The following is a 23,893-nucleotide window of genomic DNA, read 5'->3' on the forward strand; positions in this document are numbered from 1 at the left end:
TGGACTAAACCCATATTTATTTATTTAATATAAGTTTTTAAGACTTACCGAACACTTTTCATGACTAACATTTTTTGTAAAACAGTACAAATATTTTATGACACTTGATGCTGAATATTTAGTATGACATTTTGTGACCCTTTGGTTTTTAATTACACACTAATCGTATGTTTCTGATATAACTAATTGTTTGTTAAGACATACAATACTAAGAAATGTATTATAAAATGTATTTATAATATATAAATTGGTCATTCAATTCAAAATGAATGGCATATTATAGGACATTTCTATTGGTTGGCCTTGGACTCAGGAGTATTCGGCTCAAAGAAATCCATTTATTTTACCATCACATACTAAACATGAATTTAAATGTCCACCGGCAAGATCACATTTTATTAGCATGTAAATAAATTATCAAAAAAAAAGGCATTAATTTTTCAGCAGTAAAGCAAATATGTTTATTAAGCACTTTAATATACATCAGAAAATTCCACTTCATATAATACAGGAATTATTTTTAAATGAAGGTTGAATTTACATGTTAAGCTATTTACAATCCAATCACTGACAGTCAACTCAAAGATGACAGACGAAACACAGTCAAGACAAACGAGAGAACTGCTGAATAAGACTATACAGAATGTTTTCCAACATTGCTTCTAGACCCCATCCTGCCTTGAATCCTTCTAATGACCCTTCATGGCGGACGTTTGAGCTACTGTAGTACTGAAGAGCTGATGCCTTCACTAGGGCTTTTGAGTGTTTGTGCATGCGATACGTTTCTACTCCCCCCCCCCCCCCCCCCCGATCCTAGTTCTTGGCAAAAAATAGCTCACTGTTGACAAAATGAAAAGCCTGTAAAAATATGACAGAGCCTGTAAACGCTAACGCAGCTCTCTACACAGTTCATGAGAAACAGATGTTTCAGTTCCCTCAGAGTCACAGTCGAGCACCTCCCCCCCTTCCTCTCTCGAGGGGTTAAGTCCTGTTGAACCGATTTCCAGCTTCTCACAGGGAGGAGGTGGGACAGAATTACGTTGGATCAAACTTTGGCTTTACAACTCTGCATATCATTCACAGCTATGTGTCGTCTTGATGGCCGAACCCTTTTTAAACCATTTTGTGCCATGCTCCTGAAAAAGATCCAGCAGGAATGACTGGAAATGAACCACATGACAAGAAGGAAACAAAGCTTTGATTTTGTTTCTTGCATTGCAGTACACGTAACTCTGCAGACAGATGTATTTGTTTTTTTGTTATTTTTTTAAAACACTGCTTTCACTTGAAATTGCTGCATTTAGCACCAGACGTTTGCTGACGGTACACAATGGGTTATTTAAATAGTTTTATGCACACACAAAATAATAACACACAAGCAACTGAGAAATCCCATAGGGACAAAATGAACTTTTTTTTACATTTGAAATGAACCTCCCTCTTTCTTACATATTTGTAATAATACACAAAACCAACAAAATTGGGAGTCCAAAAATAACTGCAGGCAACTTCTGAACACAGCACCATGGTTTAGCGTAATGCAACAAAAAAAATGGAGCAAAAGTGGCTTTTTTCCAAAAAATAAATATGCTTGTATATATGCTTGTTATGAAAATTGCCATTGCTATTAACATATTACACACAACGTAGGCTTAGCACACTGATCCACGGTTAACACAGATTTGTTTGGGTCTCTAGAAAGGCAGACTATCAATGCTTTTAGAAATCATACCACGGCATGAGTTACTGTTATGTCCTCTGGTCTTGTGACAATGTACTCAGTGGTACATTGCTGTCAGTGTGAACAAAGAGACAAACATAATATAACATAATAAAAAAACATTGGTATGTTTCTCTCAAACAGTTACTTTGATAAAACATGGATGGGATACAAAGTGAATAGAACAAATGCATGTCTGTCATTTTACTCTTAAAAGTGCATACACTGTTTATTAAATAGCATTACATTAAATTAAAAATGATAGTTTGCATGAATACATGAAGAAGGCTGTAACAGATGTAGGCACATCGATGTATCAGTTCACATAAGCTGCATTCAACAATCGTCCCTTGGTTTTGTTTTGAGGTCTCCCCATGATGAGAAAAAACATCCAGTATTTTTTTTTACGCAGATGAAAACAGTTGCTTTGGCACATTCCCTCCAATGTCTGCGTGACGAATGGCATTCAAGACAGCTGAAACAGTACAGGAATGATCTGGGTTAATGTTGTTTGGGAGGGCAAAACGTCTGCTTATCCAGATTGAAGCATTCTTCATGCAAGTCTGATTAACTCCAATTACTAACGGTTGTTTTGAGTGCAGTAGAGTGCTAACGAAAAGTCACTTATCAGCCTAATTATTAGCCACTGCAAATGAAGAGACAAGCCTTGCCTACGTGACATCACCCTGACTTCATTTGAACTTTGAGACAAATGCTTGATGTCTTCGCCACAAGATTAAATTCTTAAGGACTATTTTGAAAAGTATCTCTTACCAGCTATAACGGAGTCTCCTTTTTGTAGTTAAACCCAGGGTCTGATCCTTCAATCTGCAGTTTCAGGGCTTGTTTAAGGCTTAGTTCTGTTTCCCCAATGGGATAGTTCTCTAGAACATCCTGGTGGCCTCTGTTCTGTACAGTCCGAGGAACCGATACCCTACTCAGGAAAACCTGATTACCCTGTTGATGATATTTGGGGTTGGTCATGATGCCGTTCCTCCTCTTCTCAGAGCAGCTCTGCTGCTGGATGAATAATTGATCCTGGCTCTGCCCCCTTTCCTGCCGATTTGAACCACCGATCACGATCTTGCAATGGGGATCCTTCACTGAAATGTTCGCTACTGATTTGTTGAGAGCCATCCTCTTGTCAAACTGTGTCATCTCGTACTCCAGAACCTGACTTTGGGTTGATCCGCTGTTCTTGACTTTTTTCTTGTCTCCGATTCCTCCTTTGCTGTTCGATGTCCCATTTCCGGTCTTACTTCCCTTTGTTGACTTTGGACCAGATTTTAACTGGTCCCAGTCAAAGTCATTGGATGGAGATGATGGGTGCTGACCAATAGACTTAGTCGTAGAGGAAGGGGACACAATTGACTGTCTGCTCCGGCTGCGAGGCAGTGAGTGCTGTTGGATTTGTTCTGTGAATGTCAGTCCATGAAAACTGTCGATGGGCACAGTCTGGGCCGTGGCTGTAGATGATGTGGTTCTCAAGGAGGAGTTCTTTGAACTCTTTAGGGAATTGTTTGAAAGTGAGGATTTCTTCCTATCTACTGTGGAATCAGGAGATTCTGATGGTGAACTGAAAGCATGGACAGGTCCGTTGGGTAGACCCCGTCCAGACGACTGCATATCTCCTGCTCCTGTGCTGCTAGAGCTGCTAGATTTAATGGTGAGGGACTGCATTTTACCAGTCATACCCAATGGGGTTTTTTCTTCCATGGTGTGTACTGGGGATGGATTGCAGCCATTGAGAGTTGTGCCTCCGTATTTTTCTAGAAGTTTGATGATCATTGAATGGCCACCTTTAGCTGCAACTCTCATTGCTGTGCGTCCAAATTGATCGGCGTGGTTGGGCTCAGCACCATTCTCAAGGAGTATTTGCACAACATCAATGTGACCCTCCTGTGCTGCGATGCCTAGTGCTGTTGCTCCCTGGTTGCAAGTATGATCCACATGTGTGCCACTCTCTATCAAAAACTGCACAACTTTTGTGTGTCCTTGCCATGCGGCAGACTGGAGGGCAGATCGCTTCTCATTGTCACAGGCGTTCACATCAGCATGATAGTTAATCAGCAGCCTGACCATTTCAACATGCCCTTGCCAGCAGGACACATGGAGGGCCGTTCTTCCCTCAGTGTCAAAAGCTTCCACATTTGCTCCATTTTCAAGAAAATACTCTGCCATGGCCAGCTGATTTTCAAGTGCCAGTATGTAGAGTGTTGGGCGTCCGTCTGCGTCTTTGTAATCGATGTCACCACCGTGGCTCAGCAGCAGTTCAACAATGTCCCTGTGGCCGTCCAGTCCAGCCACCCTGATAGAGTTCCTCCCATCATATCCCCTCTCGTCAATGCATGACTTGTTTTCCAGAAGAATTTGCACACAGTCGTAATGTCCCTCTTGTGCAGCTAGTATCAGCGGTATTCTACCATCGTTATCAACCTCTGTACAACGAGCACCTTGCTCAATAAGGGCATCGCAGACTTGGCGGTGGCCCTCAAACGAAGCCATGTGCAGCGGGGTCCAGCCTGAATCGTCCCTGTGATTCTCGTCCAGCCCTCTGTCCAGCAGAGTTCTGACCACTTCCACGTTACCCTGAGCAGATGCGATGCTCAGCACAGTCCTCCCCTCACTGTCGATGCTATCCACAGCAGCCCCCCAGAAGAGTAATGTGTTGACAACAGAGGCATGGCCCATTGATGCAGCAGCGAGAAGGGGAGTGCGACCATTGTTGTCCGTGTGGTCCACATCAGCACCACCTTCCAGAAGTAGATCAACTACATCGACATGTCCTTCATAGCCAGCCACAAGGAGAGGAGTCATGCAGTCTTTGTCACAGTGGTCAACCTCCGCTCCCCTTTCAATCAGGAGGCTCACAACAGAAGCATGGCCTTTACTTGCAGGAACACACAGCGCAGCGACGGAGAGTGCAGTCCTTCCATCCACGTCTTCATGATTCACTTCGGCCCCGTGTTCCAAGAGGTGCTCAACGATCTCTCTGTGTCCCATGTATGCTGCGGCAATGAGAGCTGTTCTTCCTTCATTGTCTGCTTTGTTGACCTCAGCCCCGTGCTGGAGAAGGTTCAACACTATGTCTTCATGACCGCCCCAAGCAGCAGCTCTCAAAGCAGTTCTTCCATCGGCATCGGCACAGTCCACTTTGGCACCTGCATAAAGCAGAGCCGATACTACCTCTGAATGTCCACCCCAAGCTGCTGAGCGCAAGGCCGTCCATCCATCATGGTCCGTGTGGTTTATGTTGGCTTCACAACCAATTAAGCAGTTTACCACTTTGGTATGGCCCTGCCTCGCAGCCAGAGTAAGTGCCGTCTGTCCATGGTTTTCTTCCAGCTCCATGTTTGCCCTTCTAGATATGAGCAAGTTGACAACATCAAGGTTTCCACTGTATGCAGCGTTGGCCAGCAGAGTTCTCCCACTGGAGTCACACTGGTTCACAGATGACCCGTTGTCAAGCAATGTCCGTATTGAGTCCTCTCTTTCCAGGGCCTGTTGTACAATACACGATGCATGGTCGTCCTCATTGTTTACATGAGCTCCAGCTTTGACCAGAAGTTGCAGGACCTCCTGTTCTTTTGGTATGGAGGTGGTCAGAGAGTCTTTTGCAGGGGTTCCATTCCAAACCATCCAAAGAGCCAGATTAAACGGCTCAATCTGCAGATTGGAATTGACAAGGTGCAGTGCAAATTCCTGCACTTCGAGTGGTTTGAGCTGTTTTGCCCGACAGGTGTAACTCATCGCCAGCATCCTGTGTCCCTCTGCTTTATTGCACAGGTACTTCTGGGTGCAATGCTTAACATCTAGTAGCCACTCTGCAAAACTGTAGTGAAAAAGGATTTTAGTATTCCCAAGGCCACCAACCAACAACTTGGAGAGAATGTCCATCTTTTTCTGAAACTCTTCCATAGTCAGCGTCATGTTTTTAGTCCAGACTGCATGGTACAGTTCCTTAACCGTGAGTGGTCTGCAGCTTGCCAGGATTACATTTAAGATGGGCTGGACTTTGGCAAACTGTTTCCTGACAAATAGTCTCTGGCAGAGCCACAGGTAGAGGCCATTGAGGGTCCCGGGGATGTCACGGATCTCGCGAAGCATGATGAAGTTCTCCACCACGCCGTCCAGCACGCGCTCCAGGTAGAGGAAGCAGCCACTGCTCTTGATGTGGAGTTGGTTGAGCATCTCGGCTGTCTCCTTGGTCAGGTGCTGCCTCAGGGCCTCCTCCTGGTCCAGCCTATGGAGGATGTACTGCTGCACATCCTTGACGATGTAGGCCTTGCGCAGATCATCAAGGCTGATTTTGCGGAATCCTGAAAGAAAGGAATTGCACATTAGAGGAGTCTGATTACAAATGGATGATGTTAAGAGGATCTAACAGATTAAAGAACGCATACAAAATCCCTTATAAGACGAATCTAAGAGATATAGTGGCAGTAGTTGTATAAATCATTAGCCGCGTTCACACCGGAGTACTTTTCCCACTTTAGTTCCGAAATGTCGCGTTCACACCAAAAAGAGCTGGAACTAAAATTAGTTCATGAGAACCTTTTTACCCCCTTTTCCGTCCCTGCTAGAGAGCAGGGACTCTAATGCGGCTCTCTTGTGAGAAAAGAGCTATATTTCTGATTGGCTGGGCGGATTGCAAACCACGCCCCGTAAAACTCAAAAAAAGTTTTGTGAAGCCACCATTTTATTATCCTCGCATTAGCATTATTAGCATTAGCCCAGCGCAGAAACGCAAAGAGACTAACTTATGGCAACACAAAATAAAACATGGGAGCGGTGGAGATGAGGAGGTGTCGGCGTTCTGGCGATTTACTCTGATGGCTTCAGTAGAAGCTGCTTGGAGTCCCAGCAGCTTCTACTGAAGCCAGTCCCCAACTCCGGGGACTTCCGACCGGGGATTTTGGGCGGCAGTATACGCCGTGAAGTTGTTTGAGGCCTGCCAGTAAACCCAAAGCAGAAGAAGAAGAAGAAGTGACGACAGCGGCTTCATTTGCCTAATCCACCCCCAGGGACTTATTCCGGTGTGAACGCGATCTGTACTTAGTTCATCAGAACTAAAGAGTTCTGATGAACTAAGTTCTCATGAACCTTTGTGGGAAAAGTACTGCGGTGTGAATGCGCCTATTGTTGATGATGATTAGTGTTACTCTTCCCACAGAGCCACTTGAGTAATTATCTTATGTCTGACCTTGAGATCATACCCAGTATTTATCCATTGATCTTGCCCCTTTGGATAATAAGGTCAAGCCAACCATTCATTTCCAGAGGCAAAGAATGATTACCAGTAAAGCCATGTTGTTAAAGAAGAACCTTTCAGAGGAATTGAGTGCTTAACCCCTTTGGCGGCTAGAAGCTGAAATGATCAGGTAAAAAAAAAACGATTAGGCAGAACACTACGCAAAATGAAAACTACTGCAATACTGCACTTGTGTTTGAGGTAGGGCTGGCAAAAATCATAATCACGATTATTTTATTGTTACCACAATTATCCGTTTACTTTGAAAACATCCATTTATTAAACAACATTTTTCAACTGTATGTTTTGACTGAAAAAACAATTTTTTTTTAAAATTATTATTATTTTTTAAAAATAAAAATAAGAATCGTTTTATTTAGATCACGTTGTTTTCGTAATTGTTGCAAGCCAAAATCGTTATGGAGATTAAAATACGAAACACAGCCTTAGTTTGATGCAGATCCAATTTCAGCTGTAATAGTTCAAAGTGTGCCGAGGTCAGAGAACATTTTCATTTCAGTAGAAATAGGACTAATATAATGACTATGTAACATTAAACTTAACCAAATGTATTAATATTCATCAAAAAAGAAGAACTTCAAAGGGTTTCCCTGGTCATAATGGAAATCTAAAAAGGTTGTGGTTTTATTGGTCATTCAACTCGCCCATTCACTGCAGACGCTATTAGAGCTTAATCAGCAGGAGCAAATCATCTGTGGTAGGGGCTGAGGATGTAGGAAAGAAAAAGTCAAAAGGGGGGAGAGCAAGGGAGACATCATTTCCATGCCTGTGGCACATCTGTGGTCTGTAAAACATCACTCCAGTGTCTCACTTATTACCATGCTACATGCTCCCAGTACACCCCTTTAGAAACCCTTTTGAGAAAAAGGGAAATCATCACAGTGGGTCCTAATGAACGATCCTTAATGGGAATTCCTCTCTGAGCTGGGAAAGTGGCTCTGTGAGACCTCAGCTAATGGACATAAAATGAACTTCCCTCCATATTAAAACAATATGTTCAAGATCTGTGAAGCCCCAGACCCAGAAATAATTTTTGCATGCTTATATTTACAGTTCCCATGGTTCTCGGGGGGTTACTAAAACAGGAAATACATGTCACTAGAGGGTCTCAGTGTTATTGACATACTGTATTTGACAATGATTAACAACCCGGCTGCTTAGGGAAAAGCAATCGCATTTTCTCCCCAAAAAGCTGCATTATATGATGGACAGAACATGAATGTATTGACATAAGTAAAGTAGTTTAATCTCATTCCTGAGTATTTCACGTACTGACAGGAAAGTGCTCTTTTGAAATTGAGTACAATATGTACAATTCAATGCCAGGACTTTTAACTTTTACCACTCAACTGTGATTGCTTTGATTATATAACAACTTTTCCCTGTACATCATATGAATCAGACTCTGTCACCAGGCCTTAGGCTTAAGCTCTGTTATTCTATTGTGTGGGTAGACAGGGCTGTGAAATCGTACTCCACACAGGGCCGGTGCCAACCACACCTGGAAGCCAGATAAGAGAGACGGTGAGTTTAACGCGAGTTCCCAAGCTGGTACTGACAGTTTGGACAACAAGCGCTGGGGTTTCTTTATCATCTGCTTCTGAGTTTGTTTAAGATAAGCGCGCCTCCACTAAACGTGCCTCACAATCATCTTCCTTACTTTGTCCTTGAGGCCTTTGTTGTGGTTCTAACTGGAATTTAGGGCATTCACATCGAAGATACTGTGGTAAATTACCAACACGGCAAACATTTGAATGTGAGAACAACTTGTTTCGATTTGAATAATTACAATCTTAGGTTGGACTATACTGACAATATGTTGTGCCATAGTTTCCTACTCTAGACAAGGAAGGAGGGTTCTTTAACTTTTGTTATTTAGGATTTCAAAGAAGGACAAGTCTAGCTCTACTAAACTGGAACAAAAACGGGAAAAATGTAAAAAATAAAAAAAGTGATTATTTTGAATAAACATGTCAATAAATCTAATCAAATATATTCCACTGGGGCAGCTGTGTACACATTTTAAATTAATAAAGCAATGAAGTATCTTTATAAAGTGTTATACCATATCATTGCTAAATCATTAAACAAACCCACTGACCCTAACTCACTTTCAGTATGTCTCAGTGAATGTGCACATGTCCCACCCTCCCTTCACCCTCTTCTCTCTGGCTCCACCACCCCCAGTACCAGTTCCCACTCCCTTGCCGGAGAAGTCGTGGACATTACAGGAGACAGATGCAAAGTGAACCTGTGAAGTAGTTATAGGTATGTAAAAAAACACTCAAGCACTCCTACCTTTAAGTACTGAAAACCATTACCAATTGTGTGTATTTAAAGTCTTTGCTCCATAAAGCTGACTGATTCCTCATTTTGACAAGGAAGAACTGAATTGGGTCATTTTAAGCTTGGCAGTGGATTATTTAAGCTTTGAATGAAAAAGATAAAGAAACACTTGAATTTAACAAATGTTCCTCATGTGCATTCCTGCTTCTCGCTCCTCTTATGGCTCAATCTTCAAGGCATTAAGATCCAATTTCAGGCTCTCATGCCTAACTCTTATTTTTTCTAGTCTTTTGTTGACCGTAAAGGCCAAACTAGCTAATGTACATGCTTCCCATCCATGCTTTTGAGTCTAATGTACAATAACAAGAGCCTCAGTCGACACAGTATAAAATTAGCATTTATAATTTTAGTTTCGAGACATCTGATGCCTGGTATGATCTTGTGCCCATGTGTGTGACTCTTTGATGTCCCTGACTGGTCCTCCTACTCCTTCTGGACCCGATTCCTTCTTTGGATATTCTGGGTTTGCTCCAGTTGGGACAGGAAACCCACTGGCTTGGAGAGGGGAAGAGGCCATTAACGGGGGGGAAACCAGGGAAGAAAAAAAAAAACGATTTTTCACGCGGCCGGTGACTTTAGCAAAGTTTTGATTTAATATTGTTTGGACGTTAATTTGTTCTATTCACAGAGGGGACTTGGAAGAAGCCTGCATGTGCATCACTGACACATTCTGGAGATGTTACTCCATCATGAATATTTCCTCAAGGGAACAAAAGGAAAAATGCTTTGGTGCTGTAGTTTATGATAAACAGTTTCTCCAACATTCCACGGTCGCTGACACGCCAATTATTAAGATACAGTGACTAGGAGGAGGGGGAGGAGGGAGGAGACAGACATTTGGCTGCAGCCACCATGAAAATATCTCTAGCCTCTGTTAAAAAACAATGTCTATAGACAAGAAATAAAAGAATACAACGAGCGAGAGACCAAACCAAAACCTTTTCTTTGATTTCCTACACATGGTGGATAATGACCCACAATTTCCACTTTAGTCATCCGCAAACATCACTTCATACGGCTTGGATGTCAACTGTGAGGTCATGGCATTATTATTGCCTCACTCCCGCAGATAAAGCACCAAAACAACCGCAGGGGGAACGTCATTCAACCTGCATTTGATGACTGTGGTGTAACAGGAACTACTATTAAGCATTAAACAAGGATACAAGAACTCTCATTAGCCGCTTTCACACCGCAGGACTTGCCGTACTTTAGTGCCGGCACTAAAGTACCACGGCACTGAATCCGCCAGGGGGCTAGTGCCAATCGCATTCACACCGCAGTACTTTCCCTGAGGCAAGATTACGCTGACGTCACTTCGTCTTCTTCTTCTCTGGGTTTACTGGCAGGCCGCAAAACCACTTCACGGCGAGTACAAAAAAAAACGAGAGAAGAAGAACTACACAGGGGAGGGGGTATAAAGCCCACCCGCTGTACATGAGGCGTTTGTTTACTTTCCGAACTCAGACATGATGGAGTTCATTGAGCTTGTTGTCTTTGTGCTCATGTTATACAGCTTTGTAACTGGGTTATTGCAGCCAACTAGGGATTTGACCCACTCGTCGGATGCTGTAAGTGCAATGCTAGTTCGGAATCAGAGTCTAACGGGGCGTGGTTTGCAATTCGCCCAGCCAATAGAAATATAATAGAAATTGGCACTCTTTTATCACCAGGTTCGTACCACCTCTCTAGCAGGGACTGAAAATGGCCAAAAGAGTTCCCGGCACTGAGTAGTCCCGGCGGTGTGAACGCGACATTATTGGTACCAACGGAACTAAAGAACCAAAGTACCAGGGAAAGTCCTGCGGTGTGAATGCGGCTATTGGGTACTAATATCCAAATGCCTTCCAAGAACCATGATCTGTCTTTCGAAAAAAAATGGCAGACATGAAGAAGTAGTTTTTGCACCATTGTAATTGGGTTATACAAACTGTAGCTGAGTATTGTGTTTGCTCGGGCTATTTATGTGTGTGAGGGAGGATGGTTCAGAGACCGAACAAAAGCGACTGCTAAACAAGCAACAAATGACACATTCATCGGGGTGAGGGATGCAGCTCCCGAGTACAGGCCTCTGAGCCAGCTGCTGCTCGTTACAGAACTGGATACCAGCCACAGGAGACAGAGCCCTGTGTACAAAAGAGGGACTGTTTGCCTAGATTCATTTTTCAGATGACAAACGAGGCAGCGTGTGTGCATGCACGTTGGGAAATCAGAGGTCCGAGCTCATCAACTAGGGATTTCTGAACGACAGCTTCTCTGATTATTTTTGCGAGACACCATCTTAGGTCATCTAATCCATAAAGAAAACAGAAACCCAAGCCCTCTCTTCAGTCTCTCCAGTAAACCTGCGGTCGACAAACGTCTGTTCGACAGCTGCAGGGACCCGGGCTCCAAAACACACGAGAGCGCCAACCTCCCAAACAAAAGTATGTGGATGAGAGTCCGCTCCAACGGTCTGCTCACAGCAGAGCTTTGAAATGAGTGATGTTATTAATCTCAAATAAATACTGTTCCTTGTTAGATTATGTGCACTTTCCAATTTCTACTCTAACGGACAAAGGGAGATAACACTTTCTAGTTGATTTCACATTAATGTGGCTGATTCACAAGTGAGAAAAGACAAAGTGTTACCTCTAATGGGGTGATAATTCCACTGTGCAGAGATAACTATTGCGGGAGAAAATCATTTTGAGATTGGCAGCTACATTTTATGTTAACTCTATAATTCCTGCTGTACTAAACGAACACCAGGCGAGAAAGTGAAATGATTACACTTTAACAATTAATGTATGTTGCCTTTGAGGCAAAGCACATGGAAATACTCCTGCCCAAACACGCCTCTATCTTGATTTCAAACGGGACGTGAAAAGGGTTTCCAGTCAAACCTGTTGTGCTGTAACTGAACAGAGCCGACGGGGGGTGAGGCAAACAGGAACACATTAAACACACTAAGTGCTTTCTCAAACATGGATTTTTCCTTTGTTTTTATCCATTTAAAAAAAGGTGTTACTCAGACTTTGATGTTCCTTAACTGATTCATCCGGACATGTATGGACATTTGAGGAATGAGCTGCATGTTTGCGCAGTAGTTATTTTATTATATGCTTCTTTTTGGTGAGTCAAAATGTATGATAGTTGGAGAGTAGACACATTTCTCTCTCAAACTGCACCACTGGTGGATTTTAAAACTTATTTTGCCATGAAAGCCATAATTAATGATCATCATAGGCACCAGGGATGGCTTCAGGAAACTAACTTTAATCAGAAAATGTTATTTATAGTGAATTATACTCACTGTTTTATAGGGCTGTACCCGAATATTCGAGTTTCAATTTTATTATTTGGATATTCGTTTTTTTTTTTTTTCTAAATGTATGCTATTAATAAAGGCGAATTGCCATATTCTTATACTATATTTATACTTTTGAATTGCACTGTTAAAATGCGGAGATATATACAATCTCAGCCTGTGCTCCTGACATCGCGTTCACTCACAGTCTCGAACGCAAAAGGCACGCTTCACCTCGCTTCACCCACAAAATGCCGAAGACTTCAGCTGTGTGGGACCATTTTAAATTGGACGACGGTAAGAAGAAGGCAGTGTGCCAAATATGCGATAAGAAACTGGCCTACCACGGTGGCACAACAACTCTGAAAAGTCACCTGGATGCTGTAAGTAGTAGCCTAGCTTAGCTTAGCTGTTGTCAAGTTGCCATGATGAAGCTGCTTTATCTGCCGTTTAAACAGTAACGTTACACATGATAAAAACGTGCACTTACTTTGCTTGGAAAATAGTTGCAACCAAGCTACCGAATAGTTTTTTTATATTCGTTTTTTTAATTTTATCCGAATAGTGAATATAATAGGACTAATGTGGGAACATCTGGGGCTAAGGCAATGGAATAAAGTTGAGTAGCTCAGCCTAATAATAACTTGTGTCCATAGGTGCATCCCAGCCATCAACATCCTCAACAATACAGCAGACCCTACAGTTACCCTACAGAGGACACATTTAGTTTTAATGTTTGCGAGTACTGAGACAATAAATACATATAAATCGTAATAGTATGCTCTTTCTGCGCTTCTGCTTAACAGCATGTTGTCATGTGTCTCGGATTCGGAGCGTGTTATGAAGATTTTTTGAAAAAAGATTTTATAAAAAAAAAATACAAATCTCTCCGCACCGAATATTCGCTGCTGATTACTACCGAATATCCGGAACCCGAAAAATGGTATTCGGGATAGTCCTACTTATAATATCTGACTAGGTGAAACAATACATCTGGATTTAATGTTAATTCCTATTTGGATAAATATAGCATTTTAGGAGTTTGTTCATTCATGTATTTGCACAAAATCCTATAACACACTATGGGAAACGGAACCCCCCCCCCCCCCCCCCCAAAGCATAATAGGGCCCCTTTAAACATACTGTAGATCTAGGCCCCCTCACTCTTTGCATTAAAGAGGCTCTATAGCCAGGGGTGCACATAACCGGTACGCAAACATCTGAAATGCGTAACGGCACTTGTGTCACAAAGCGCATTTCCGTGCCGACGGACTTGTGAAGCATTTCCAGAAGGTGCTTCGATCACTGGATGACAGAGCCGGGCGCCGCGCAACGGAAGTGTGCCACAACTTACGGCGAGCGTGCCCCACTAGCACCCGCCCCCTCCCCCCAGTGCGTGGGCAGCCCTGAGTACCAAACATTGTCTCGTGGTACTCATCCGAGTAACTCACTAAGAAAATTATTTGCACCCCTGTTTATAGCATAGCATTATTTGCAGGTGCATTCTGATAAACCTATCAAACCACCTGCATTGGGAATAAAATATCAATCTTATGATCATCCGTGCAGAACACACCAGAAGTGATGGATTTATTTTCCCAACAACCAAATGGAAAAGTCGCTGTACACATGATTTTGAATGACAGGAGCTCATTAAACTGGTGACAAGAGGCTGACTCATGAGGCTGTGCACCTGGCCACATGTGTGCGCCTTCACTCACTGTATCCCATCATGGATATCTCTACAGGAGAGATGTAACTATATACCATGGAGCTTCTTGCAGCTGCACAAATGACTGGAAATGTCATCCAAGTGAAAAAGCGAACTATAATAACAGTGTTAAGCAAGAAATAATAGAAAACAACATTAACTAAATTAACTTCATTTAAAATGCCCATTTACCAATTCCTGTAATGGATGGAGAAAGAAAAGCTTGTACAGACAATTATTTTAATGCCATATGCTCCTATTTTCTTAAATGTTAAAAAGGGCATATGTGTGCTTAATAAATCCCATGATACAAAGCACCATAAACCCATAAACCGTCATTGAATGAAGGCCTGCTTGTCAAACTAAAATGACTCTTTTGTTTCTGAAGACACAAGTCTTAAGTCTACATGGTGGCAGTAAGCTCTTTAGTACCGAGTTCCCTGATCCACAAAGGATCCTCAATCCCTGTCCGTGTTTTTGTTCATTATTATAGCGGCTGACCTCCCGGTGACCTCCTTGAGCCGACCGGCACATGTTTCTATTCACCTGCACAACGAACTACTAAGTGAAGCATGGCAGTCAAACAAGCCATAATCTGCTACCGGCCAGTGCCAGGAAGGTCTGGGAGCATTTGGTAAGGATTCCCCATGAAAATGATTAGACAACAGTTTAAGGCGCTGTTTACACGGGAACGAAACGGGTTGTATCCGCTGCTTTTCTCTTTCGTATAGCCCGTTCGTTCACACGACGCCGTAACGGAACCGCGGAAACGGACCCCTAAAACGATAACGGGTCCCAAGGTGGATAGATCCGTGGACGGAACGCTCTGGGGGGCCAAACGGCTCCGTGTGTACGTCCTATACGATAATTTTCCTTTACGATGAAGCCATAGCCCCGCCTCTCCCCACCTCTGCTGCTCACTGCTGTAGCATGGTCAGTAGCTACTGTCAGTAGCTACTGACCATGCTACAGATGTTAGTGCAAACATCTACAGCTCCTCTACCATAACCATCAGCAACAAGTGGACATGGAGAACTACATGAACTACATGTTGCTAAATCCACCGCGGAGAATAAACAGAAGGGCAACCATGGCAACCATGCTCGGGGGTCTTCTTCGCTGCTTTTGGTGTATTTTGTGGCGGAAGTACAGCGCCACTTACAGGCCGGTGATATGTACTACAGCGTCTCCAGCGGTCTCGTGTGAAGGGACACGTTTATTGAGCCGTATCCGTGTGAACGGAAGACTTTTTTGATATCGAATTCGGTTACTTTACGTTTAGTTTGCGTTCCCGTGTAACTAGCCTCTCAGAATGAGGAAAGGTGTGGCAGCTTGCTGTAGAGTCAGGTACTTGCAGAGTCATCCTGAAAGGTTAAGAGACCGTGTGATATAAAAAAAAATACCTTTTTCTTTCACGGTATTACGCCTCCAGCAACACCAGCCCAAAAATGTGCCAGGAATTCAACAGCATTGATTCCAACTGAAGTTCAATTAAGACTTAATTAGATTACCCTTTAATTAAAGCAGAATCTGACATGTCGTACTCTGCATCACTGCCTTGAAAGAAATTCTATAAAAGTCTATACAAATGTGTGGCAGGGGCATGCCACATACCAAAGGGCATCACCTCAGGAGATAAGAGGCCAGCCGGTTCGCCCGCCATGTTCAGAGTCATGTTACTGCAGTGGAGCACCCAAGGTGTTAGAGATAGAGACATGGTAGACCTGTAATTTGCCTGGCTGTCAGACTGCATGCTGGTAAATTACAGTATTCAGCAAGGATTATGGTCTTCGGCTCATCCAAAGTGAGGCTCGACGTGCAGCCTCGCAGACGACAACTGGAACACCAACATGGACATAAATCTGCTTGTCTGTGTAAGCCGATTTTAAGAAAGGAGGGAGTTAAGCTAATTAAATATGTTGTCCTTGGTCTTGTTAAACCAGAAATCAAGCAGAGAGATCAATACTACAAACTTTTAAGAAGGGAGGACAGAACAAGCTTTAATGATGTGTTGGAAGCAGGAGGCATTTGTCGAATGTGCTCTTTGGTTTAATGTTGTGCAATTTAGTCTTTGTGATGAATGCAGAACCTGTTGGAATTGGAATAAACGATTACATAAAGACTTCAATTTTAAGTTTGAAGAATGCCTTTCAGTAGTGAAAATGGTTCTTGAATTCATCTGTTGCATTCGTGACGCTGAACATCCAACCGTCTAAACGATGCCCCTAAATGTCATTTACTGGGGAGTCGGAAAGCAGAGCCGTCTTTGTCTCACTTCAGGGAGCATTCCTCAGCCCAGAAGAAATAAACCGTCCTCATTGCTTTACGACTGTGTTTGTGTTGTCAGTCGGCCAGAAGATCTCTCCGTCCCTAACATTAGACCAGAAAGAAAGTATACAGAAATAACACATCCAAGGGAGATGTTAAGAGTTTTGTTGACGAGCGTACCGTGTGTCAGAATCACCCTCAGGACAAAGGGCTTGCTTAGAGAGGTGGAGGAGGGTGCATACTTTAAAAACACGGCTGTTCTTTTCATTTGTGATCATCGGTGGTAAATCAGTTCTGTCTCTTGGCCAGAAAGAAAGGTCCATTCACGGAGGTGGAGGATTTGGTTCAAGTGTGCGGGTGGGCTGCCCCTTCCTCTCAAATACAGGAAACACAAACACAGACCCACCCTAGAGTCATCGTTTCCTGAAAGTGAAGCTTTTATAATACAATGGAATTTATATTGACATATCTATATATTAGGGCTGCTCAATTAATCGTATTTTAATCGCGATTACGATTATGGCTTGCAATGATTACGAAAACAACGTAATCGAAATAAAACGATAATTTTTTTATTATTACTTTTTTTTTTTTTTTTTTTCCAGTTGAATTATACTTAAAGTTCATGGTAATCAACTGTTAAAAACATACTGTTCAACATTTTTTTTAAATGGGGTCTCGTCCAAAAAAAAGATTTCTTTTTTTTTTTAATAGATGGATGTTTTCAAAGTAAATGGATAATCGCATTTAATAATCGCAATTACAATTATTGACCCAAATAATCGAGATTATGATTTTTGCCATAATCGAGCAGCCCTACTATATGAAAGTTCCCCTGCTCATTACTTTTGGGTTAAAAAAACTCATGTGTCATCTTAGGAAGGAAATGAGTAGACCCCGCATCCAAATGCCTCCCAGGATGAGTCTTCTTAAAGGGGCCACGCGCTACTCCGACATTCCTCAGACTGAGCCAGGAATATAACCGTCTTAATTACAGCTGTGATTCATAACTAAGAGGGGCTTTTATGTATGGTTTAGTGTGTGGCCAAGTTTCTCGCTGGTACACCCTCAAAACGCCTGCCAAGTGCCCCCTGTGACCGACAGCGAGAACTAACGGTAAAAATTGAAAAAGCATGAAAATAATAATGTATTTTATGATAGAAGAAATCAATCTAATTGAAGTTGCTTAGCTCTGCAGAGCAGGAATGTGGTCGTTTAAGGGGAGCTGTTATCTTTCACGGCTCCATCTGATGCTATATTATTATAAATACTGGCACCGCAGTCGACAAATCCATGTCTTCGCTCCATACTTCCTCATCCCTCGCTCATGTTGGCTTCTCTCTCAAAATCATAAGTACAGCTTGCACAGCGTTTTGTTTTGTGTTCCCTTTAAACGGCGCTGTATCGTTGTCATCTAGCTACTCCTGTATTCATGGATTAGTAACGACAAAATTCCGTACGGGGAGAGAGACTTGAGAGGCAATAATCTGCTCACGCCAATTATCTCAGATTTGACAAAAAGCCCTTTTTATCTCCCAGGGTTACGATTTGGCAGATTGGATAATAGTTTAAGAAACATATCAAGTCTTTTATTTTTCTCAACAGGTGGTATAATACCTCTTTTCGGGTAATGCATGTCAGGTTTCTTTGGTAGAGATCACAGGAAATTAGGAGAGAAAGAAATGTGAATGACGCCTACTGCTAGAATATTCTTTGAATATGAAACTGTCGCAAGTTCTTAAATAAATACATTAATTATTGAGTTGCTGCTGTTTTATTAAAAGCTAGTTCACACAGGGAAGTTCAAGCCCCCTGATTTGAAAAGATGATTTTAAAACTTGGATGACTTGCTAGCTGGATGTCACGATGACTATGTGGGAAAGTTGCTTATTTCTGCTTCTGAGACTAAAACATAAAGGTTAAAGGGGCCCTATTTTTCTTATTTGTAGCCTAAGAGGCGTGACATCTCTAAAAGGTGGACCAATCACAACAGAGAAGACTGGGCTCTGGTTTCAGACAGAGGGTGAAAAGAGGTGCTGCACCACAGGCAGTATGAGAAAAAATAAAGAGCTTTTTGAACATTAAATAAAAATATGAAAGTGGAAATGATCATAATAGGCCCCTTTAAATATAACGGTAAATGTACTTTTTGAAGAGTTAAGAATAGGCAAGTATACTCATACGAATCAATAATTATTAAAATCATATACATATCAGAATTGGGGTTGAGTATATAATTACTGGCTCGCTCAAATCTGTGCACCAGCCAATGTCAATGTATGTCTTATCAAATTATTATTTATGAATATGTTAAAACTCCCAGCACTTTCATGTTCTCCATGCAGTTCTCCCTGCTACCACTAGGACAGTAGGCAACACACACTTATCAACTAGATTAACAGTGATTTTGACAAGCATGCACCATAAACAATATTGGACAGATGGTAGACATTACAGTCCAGTGATGGCTTCACTCGATAAAAAGATCACACACTAGGATAAATCAAACGCTATGGGGGGGATTAGGATTGAATTCACCCTATAATCATTTTAATTATACCATAAGTACATTTGAAAAATCAAGCAAAAGGAATCCACAAAAAGCGAATAAAAATATATTGAATATCTGGAATTTGAGAAGTTATACGTGTCAGCACGAGCTAAGATCCGTCTCATTTTAAGATATCATCGCCGTTATGAGTGAGAGGATGATGAGAGGCTAAGGTATGAGCTGTTGAAAACGATACATGTCTGAGAGGCTGTTTCTATTTAGACGCCCTGCCCCCCTCCGCCACATCTCCCACCTCCAGCCCGCCTTCTCCCCCCCCCCCCCCCCCGTTCCCTTGCTCTCCCTGCTGCCAGAGGCCTTGTAAAATTGGCACCGATTCTACCCCGGCTCCCAACCAAAATCGCTGCCTAAGTGTTTCCACTCCGCTACCTCTAACATGGCCTTACAGTAGCACAGCTCACAGAGGGAGATGTGTGGAGGAGAAGCTGCTTCTGCTGTCACTTGGAACGTGAAGAAGCAGCTCCAGATCGAACTAACTGCCGTTTGTAGTCTCAAACACTGCATTACGTCCATTTCAAAGATAACAAACGGAGACTTAATTAAAAACGGAGAGATCATATAATGTGAGTCAGCCAGGAGGTTACGCTGCAAAATTCTTGTACTCCTCCTCACCAACAGAACGGTCTTTGTTTGCGAGGCTTTAGCAGAGCGGATGCGAGCGAGGCATTCTGCCGCTGAAGTCAGAATGCCCCCTTCTTCCTGCTCGGTCTCAGAGGTGTTGAAAACTTCCCAAAGCACATTCCACTCCGACAGACACAAGGAATAACACTTGTGCCAGGAAAAAAAAGAATTCAACGCGCTGCTCGTGGTGGGGGGGTAAGGCATCTCTTTTGGATAGAAAAAAACATTCCAATTGATGCATATAGTATGTGTCAGACTCGAGGGAATTCAAACAAATCAAGGATGACTGAAACTCTTCTCTTAAATAATGTTAGAGCTCTTGAAAGCATCTGCGCGGGTTTCCAGTCCAGCGACTTTTCTGCAGAGCGACCCTCTGGAGGTCTAAAGGTCATTCCCCAAGCTCTATCCACACTATATTCACACCACCACAAAGTTCCCATCACCGCAGACCAGAGTATACTGGGAAACCCACACAACCTCCACCCCAGACAAAATAGACTGCTCATATAAAATAAGAGTTGGCTTTGCATAGAGCATGAAAGTGGACGTTTTTGACCGGTCACTGACTTGTAAACAATACAGAGGGTATTTTTAGGGGCCTCAATTTAATATTCTGAAGTCCTTTGGTCTATTTTAGGTCCAGTGCTGCAGGAATTGGGAGTATTCGCACTAATGTATTTATAATAAGGCATACGAGCTAATGGAGGATGCTGGAAGTGAGTTTGCCTGTTTGTCTACATCCGTTTATGTGTAAGGGGGGGGGGGAATAGCCAAGTCTAGCAGAAGAATTTCCACGGTCGAAACTAAAAGAGGAAGACTGAATCTAGACAAAACAAAGGCGCCGCCGAGAGCGCCAGCCAAGGAGAAAGGCTGAGGCGTATAGTTGGAGCATCTCAGCGCACAAACTCAATGGCATCCAATGAGACGCTGGAATAATAGAAGCCATCACATCGAGAACGGCGTGTCTGCACAAACAAAGCGACTTCACTTAAGTCCTGACCTTCACTGCTTTTGAATGGAGGCATCTCATCTGATGTGTGGGTTTGGCTCTGGTCCTCTGTTCAAACGACTCGCTTTTTTTTTTTTTTTTTAAACCAATTCCTGGGCAATTGAAATAAGAGCTTGACGAAAGATTGGCCATCATCAAATAAACAGTCAAAAAGGGGAATGAGATGAGAGCCAGTCCAAAAAGAAAGAGTATAAGACTTTGACTGCTGTTTATCAGATCGTTCCGAGATGAAATTCCCTTCAAACCGTATCAGAAACAAAAAGAACAGACATCTCTTTGGCTGGCAACATAAGAGGACGGGCGGCAAATAGGCAATCACAGAACTCCCCGAGAGACTCTGAAGAAAGTTACAGATACAATGTCACACACACACACACACACACACACACACACACACACACACACACACACACACACACACACACACACACACACACACACACACACACACACACACACACACACACACACACACACACACACACACACACACACACACACACACACACACACACACACACACACACACACACACACACACACACACACACACACACACACACACACACACACACACACACACACACACACACACACACACACACACACACACACACACACCGTTTTGTCTGTGGGCTCAACGTTTTGGGGAAATGCAGTGGGGATGTTTCATAGTACTCTGATAGCAATCCAGAATCTAATCTAGCACGGGCACCTACGTGGATGCTTTGATGTTAGAGGGACGCGTGGGTGGGCACGTCTCTGCGATTGTGAAGAAGTGGGCAGCTTGCATCCCAGTTGCTTTGTGGAGTTAGATGCATGACAAGATTCAGAAAGAGTTCTGGTGTCCCGAAAAAAAAAGTCGCTTTCTAACTGCCACTGTCAACACCGATCACATCTAAACTTCACTTCCACCAGTCCGACGCCTACACTTAAGATTTCACTTAATCCCAAACACTGCACCCGATCATTTACAAACTACTTTCAAACTATAGTGTGGAGGCACGGTGTAAACACATGACAATCATTCTAATGAGAGACAGGTGCTCTGATAATGCTGACACAGAACTGCATCGTGCAATTATACTCAGTCAACACACAAATACACGCAGTTTATAAGATAAATTAAGTCTGGACTCGAGTGATTTGAACTGACCCAATGTAGATTTAAAACAATGTATTGGTCAATCCATTTGAACTGCATATATAAAAAGTGTCTTACTATTTTAGACAGAAACTGTGTGTAGATTCAAGCGGCCCTTGCCATTATGCAATGTTGGACAACATGCCACAGTAACATCTGGGTTCAAATGAAGTCAGTTCAAATCTATATTTACGGGTCATGAACATTTGACAGAAGCAGTACATTACATTACATGTCACTTGTTAGATGCTTTTATCCAAAGTGACTTACAGACTCAATACTGTGGACAATCCCCACAGGAGCAATTTGGGGTGATGGGTCTCAGGGACACAACGACATGCTGACTGCAGTGGGGTTTGAACCTGTGACCCCCTGATCCCAGCACCAACGCATTAGTCCACTGCGCCACATGCCTCCCTCAGTAGGTAGTATTTATAGAGATGTCCCGATCACGTGATCGGGGATCGGAGCCGATCACGTGATTTAAAAAAAAAATCGGGGATCGGGATTTTTTTTTTTTTTAAATACTTTTTTTTTAAATGTTGTATTCAATATTACAAAACAAAAATGACCATGTTCAAGTCTTAAAGTCATCCTGAGGCCTTAGTTTTGGTTTCAAATTACAGAACATCATGTATGTGTTGCTTCTTTGGGGCTTGTTTTCATAGACCTGGTTGCTTATTTCTCTCAAATCTGGCAACAGAGTGGGCGCAGTGTCTAATTGTAGCAGTAAGCTAACGAGTACTGATAAGCTTTATTTAGTTTTGATCCAATGCTGCACAACTGAACTGATCCAATGCTGCTGTGAAAGAAAGAAGCTATATCCATGTTGGATAGAATATCCCATTTAAATAAAAAAATAACCTTAAGGGACAACTTGAATGCTTTTTTTTCTCTTAATGCATTGCATAAAGATCGGATCGGGAAAAATCGGTATCGGCAAATTGTCAAAATCAAATGATCGGAATCGGATCCGGAGCAAAAAAAGGTGATCGGGACATCCCTAAGTATTTATATAAATAAATATAAATAAAACAAAACCCAATATAAGTTTTGGAATAATTGTTGACAAGCCATTGTAACAGTTGGGCTAAAATACGACAAATTCTGTTTAAATCTTTATAATGGAAATTTGACAGAAACAGTATGTAGGATATTTTGTAGACATTATGCATGTAGACAACAGGCCACTGTAACATTTGGGCTAACATTAAGACAGTTCTGTTCAAATCTATATATATTGCCAATGAAAATGTGATAGAAGTAGTATGTAATATATGTTTTGGGAAATATTGGACCATTACGCAATGTTGACAACAGGCCATTGTAACATTTGGGCTGAAATACATTTCTGTTCAAATCTACATATTTTGCTAATCAACACCTGGTCTAAAGAATATAAATTATTAGGACACTTTGGGGCAAAAAAAAGGTTAAATATACACGAAGCTCACACAGCCTTGAACCTGATTCATGCCTCTCCTGAGCACAGAAACCACTGCGTACCGCTGGGATGTTACGTAATGTTTTATGAGCTGAGGGCACGAGAAGCTCCCACATTAAGAGGGTTTTAGGTAGAGAGGGCTCACACAGCAGTCTGCGGAGGAGTCTTCCTCCCACACACTCAGGCTCTTGATGAATGTAATGCCAGCTCATCACCACACAGGAAGCTGCTGGCTGACAAGGAGATAATAGCAGCTGGTGTGGAGTTAGAGGACATCAAGGAAGCGCTGCTACTTGTGCGTGGTCTGCAGTGGTGACCCTAATGTCTTTAGGCATGTCGTGATGTGAGAACGCTTTCTGCATCAGTCGCTGCAGGCTTTGTTTCTGCTTTTCTAATTCAATATATCACATGTAGACACACAAAGAGCTGCCATTAAGCTGAAACATGAATGAAGAAGGCTGCAAATAGTCTTATCCATCAAACAGTCGTGACACCTTAAA

General features: G+C 42.5%; 1 protein-coding gene across 2 annotated transcripts in view; it reads right to left on the minus strand.

Moving 5' to 3' along the window:
* Window positions 1-436: 436 nt before the first annotated feature.
* ankrd50 (ankyrin repeat domain 50) overlaps window positions 437-23,893 on the minus strand; it is a 41,973-nt gene continuing 18,516 nt past the window's right edge. The window contains exons 4-5 of one of the 2 annotated variants that reach the window (XM_079669652.1): window positions 2,495-6,039; window positions 437-2,195 (exon numbers count right to left, since the gene is read on the minus strand). In XM_079669652.1, the coding sequence (XP_079525778.1) occupies window positions 2,498-6,039 (3,542 nt within the window). In that variant the 3' untranslated portion in view covers window positions 437-2,195; window positions 2,495-2,497. Of the gene's footprint in view, window positions 6,040-23,893 lie in introns of both variants that reach the window. The other variant, XM_079669651.1, reaches the window with a different exon arrangement.

Source organism: Notothenia rossii (assembly GCF_949606895.1).
Source record: "Notothenia rossii genome assembly, chromosome: 3".
Lineage (NCBI taxonomy): Eukaryota > Metazoa > Chordata > Actinopteri > Perciformes > Nototheniidae > Notothenia > Notothenia rossii.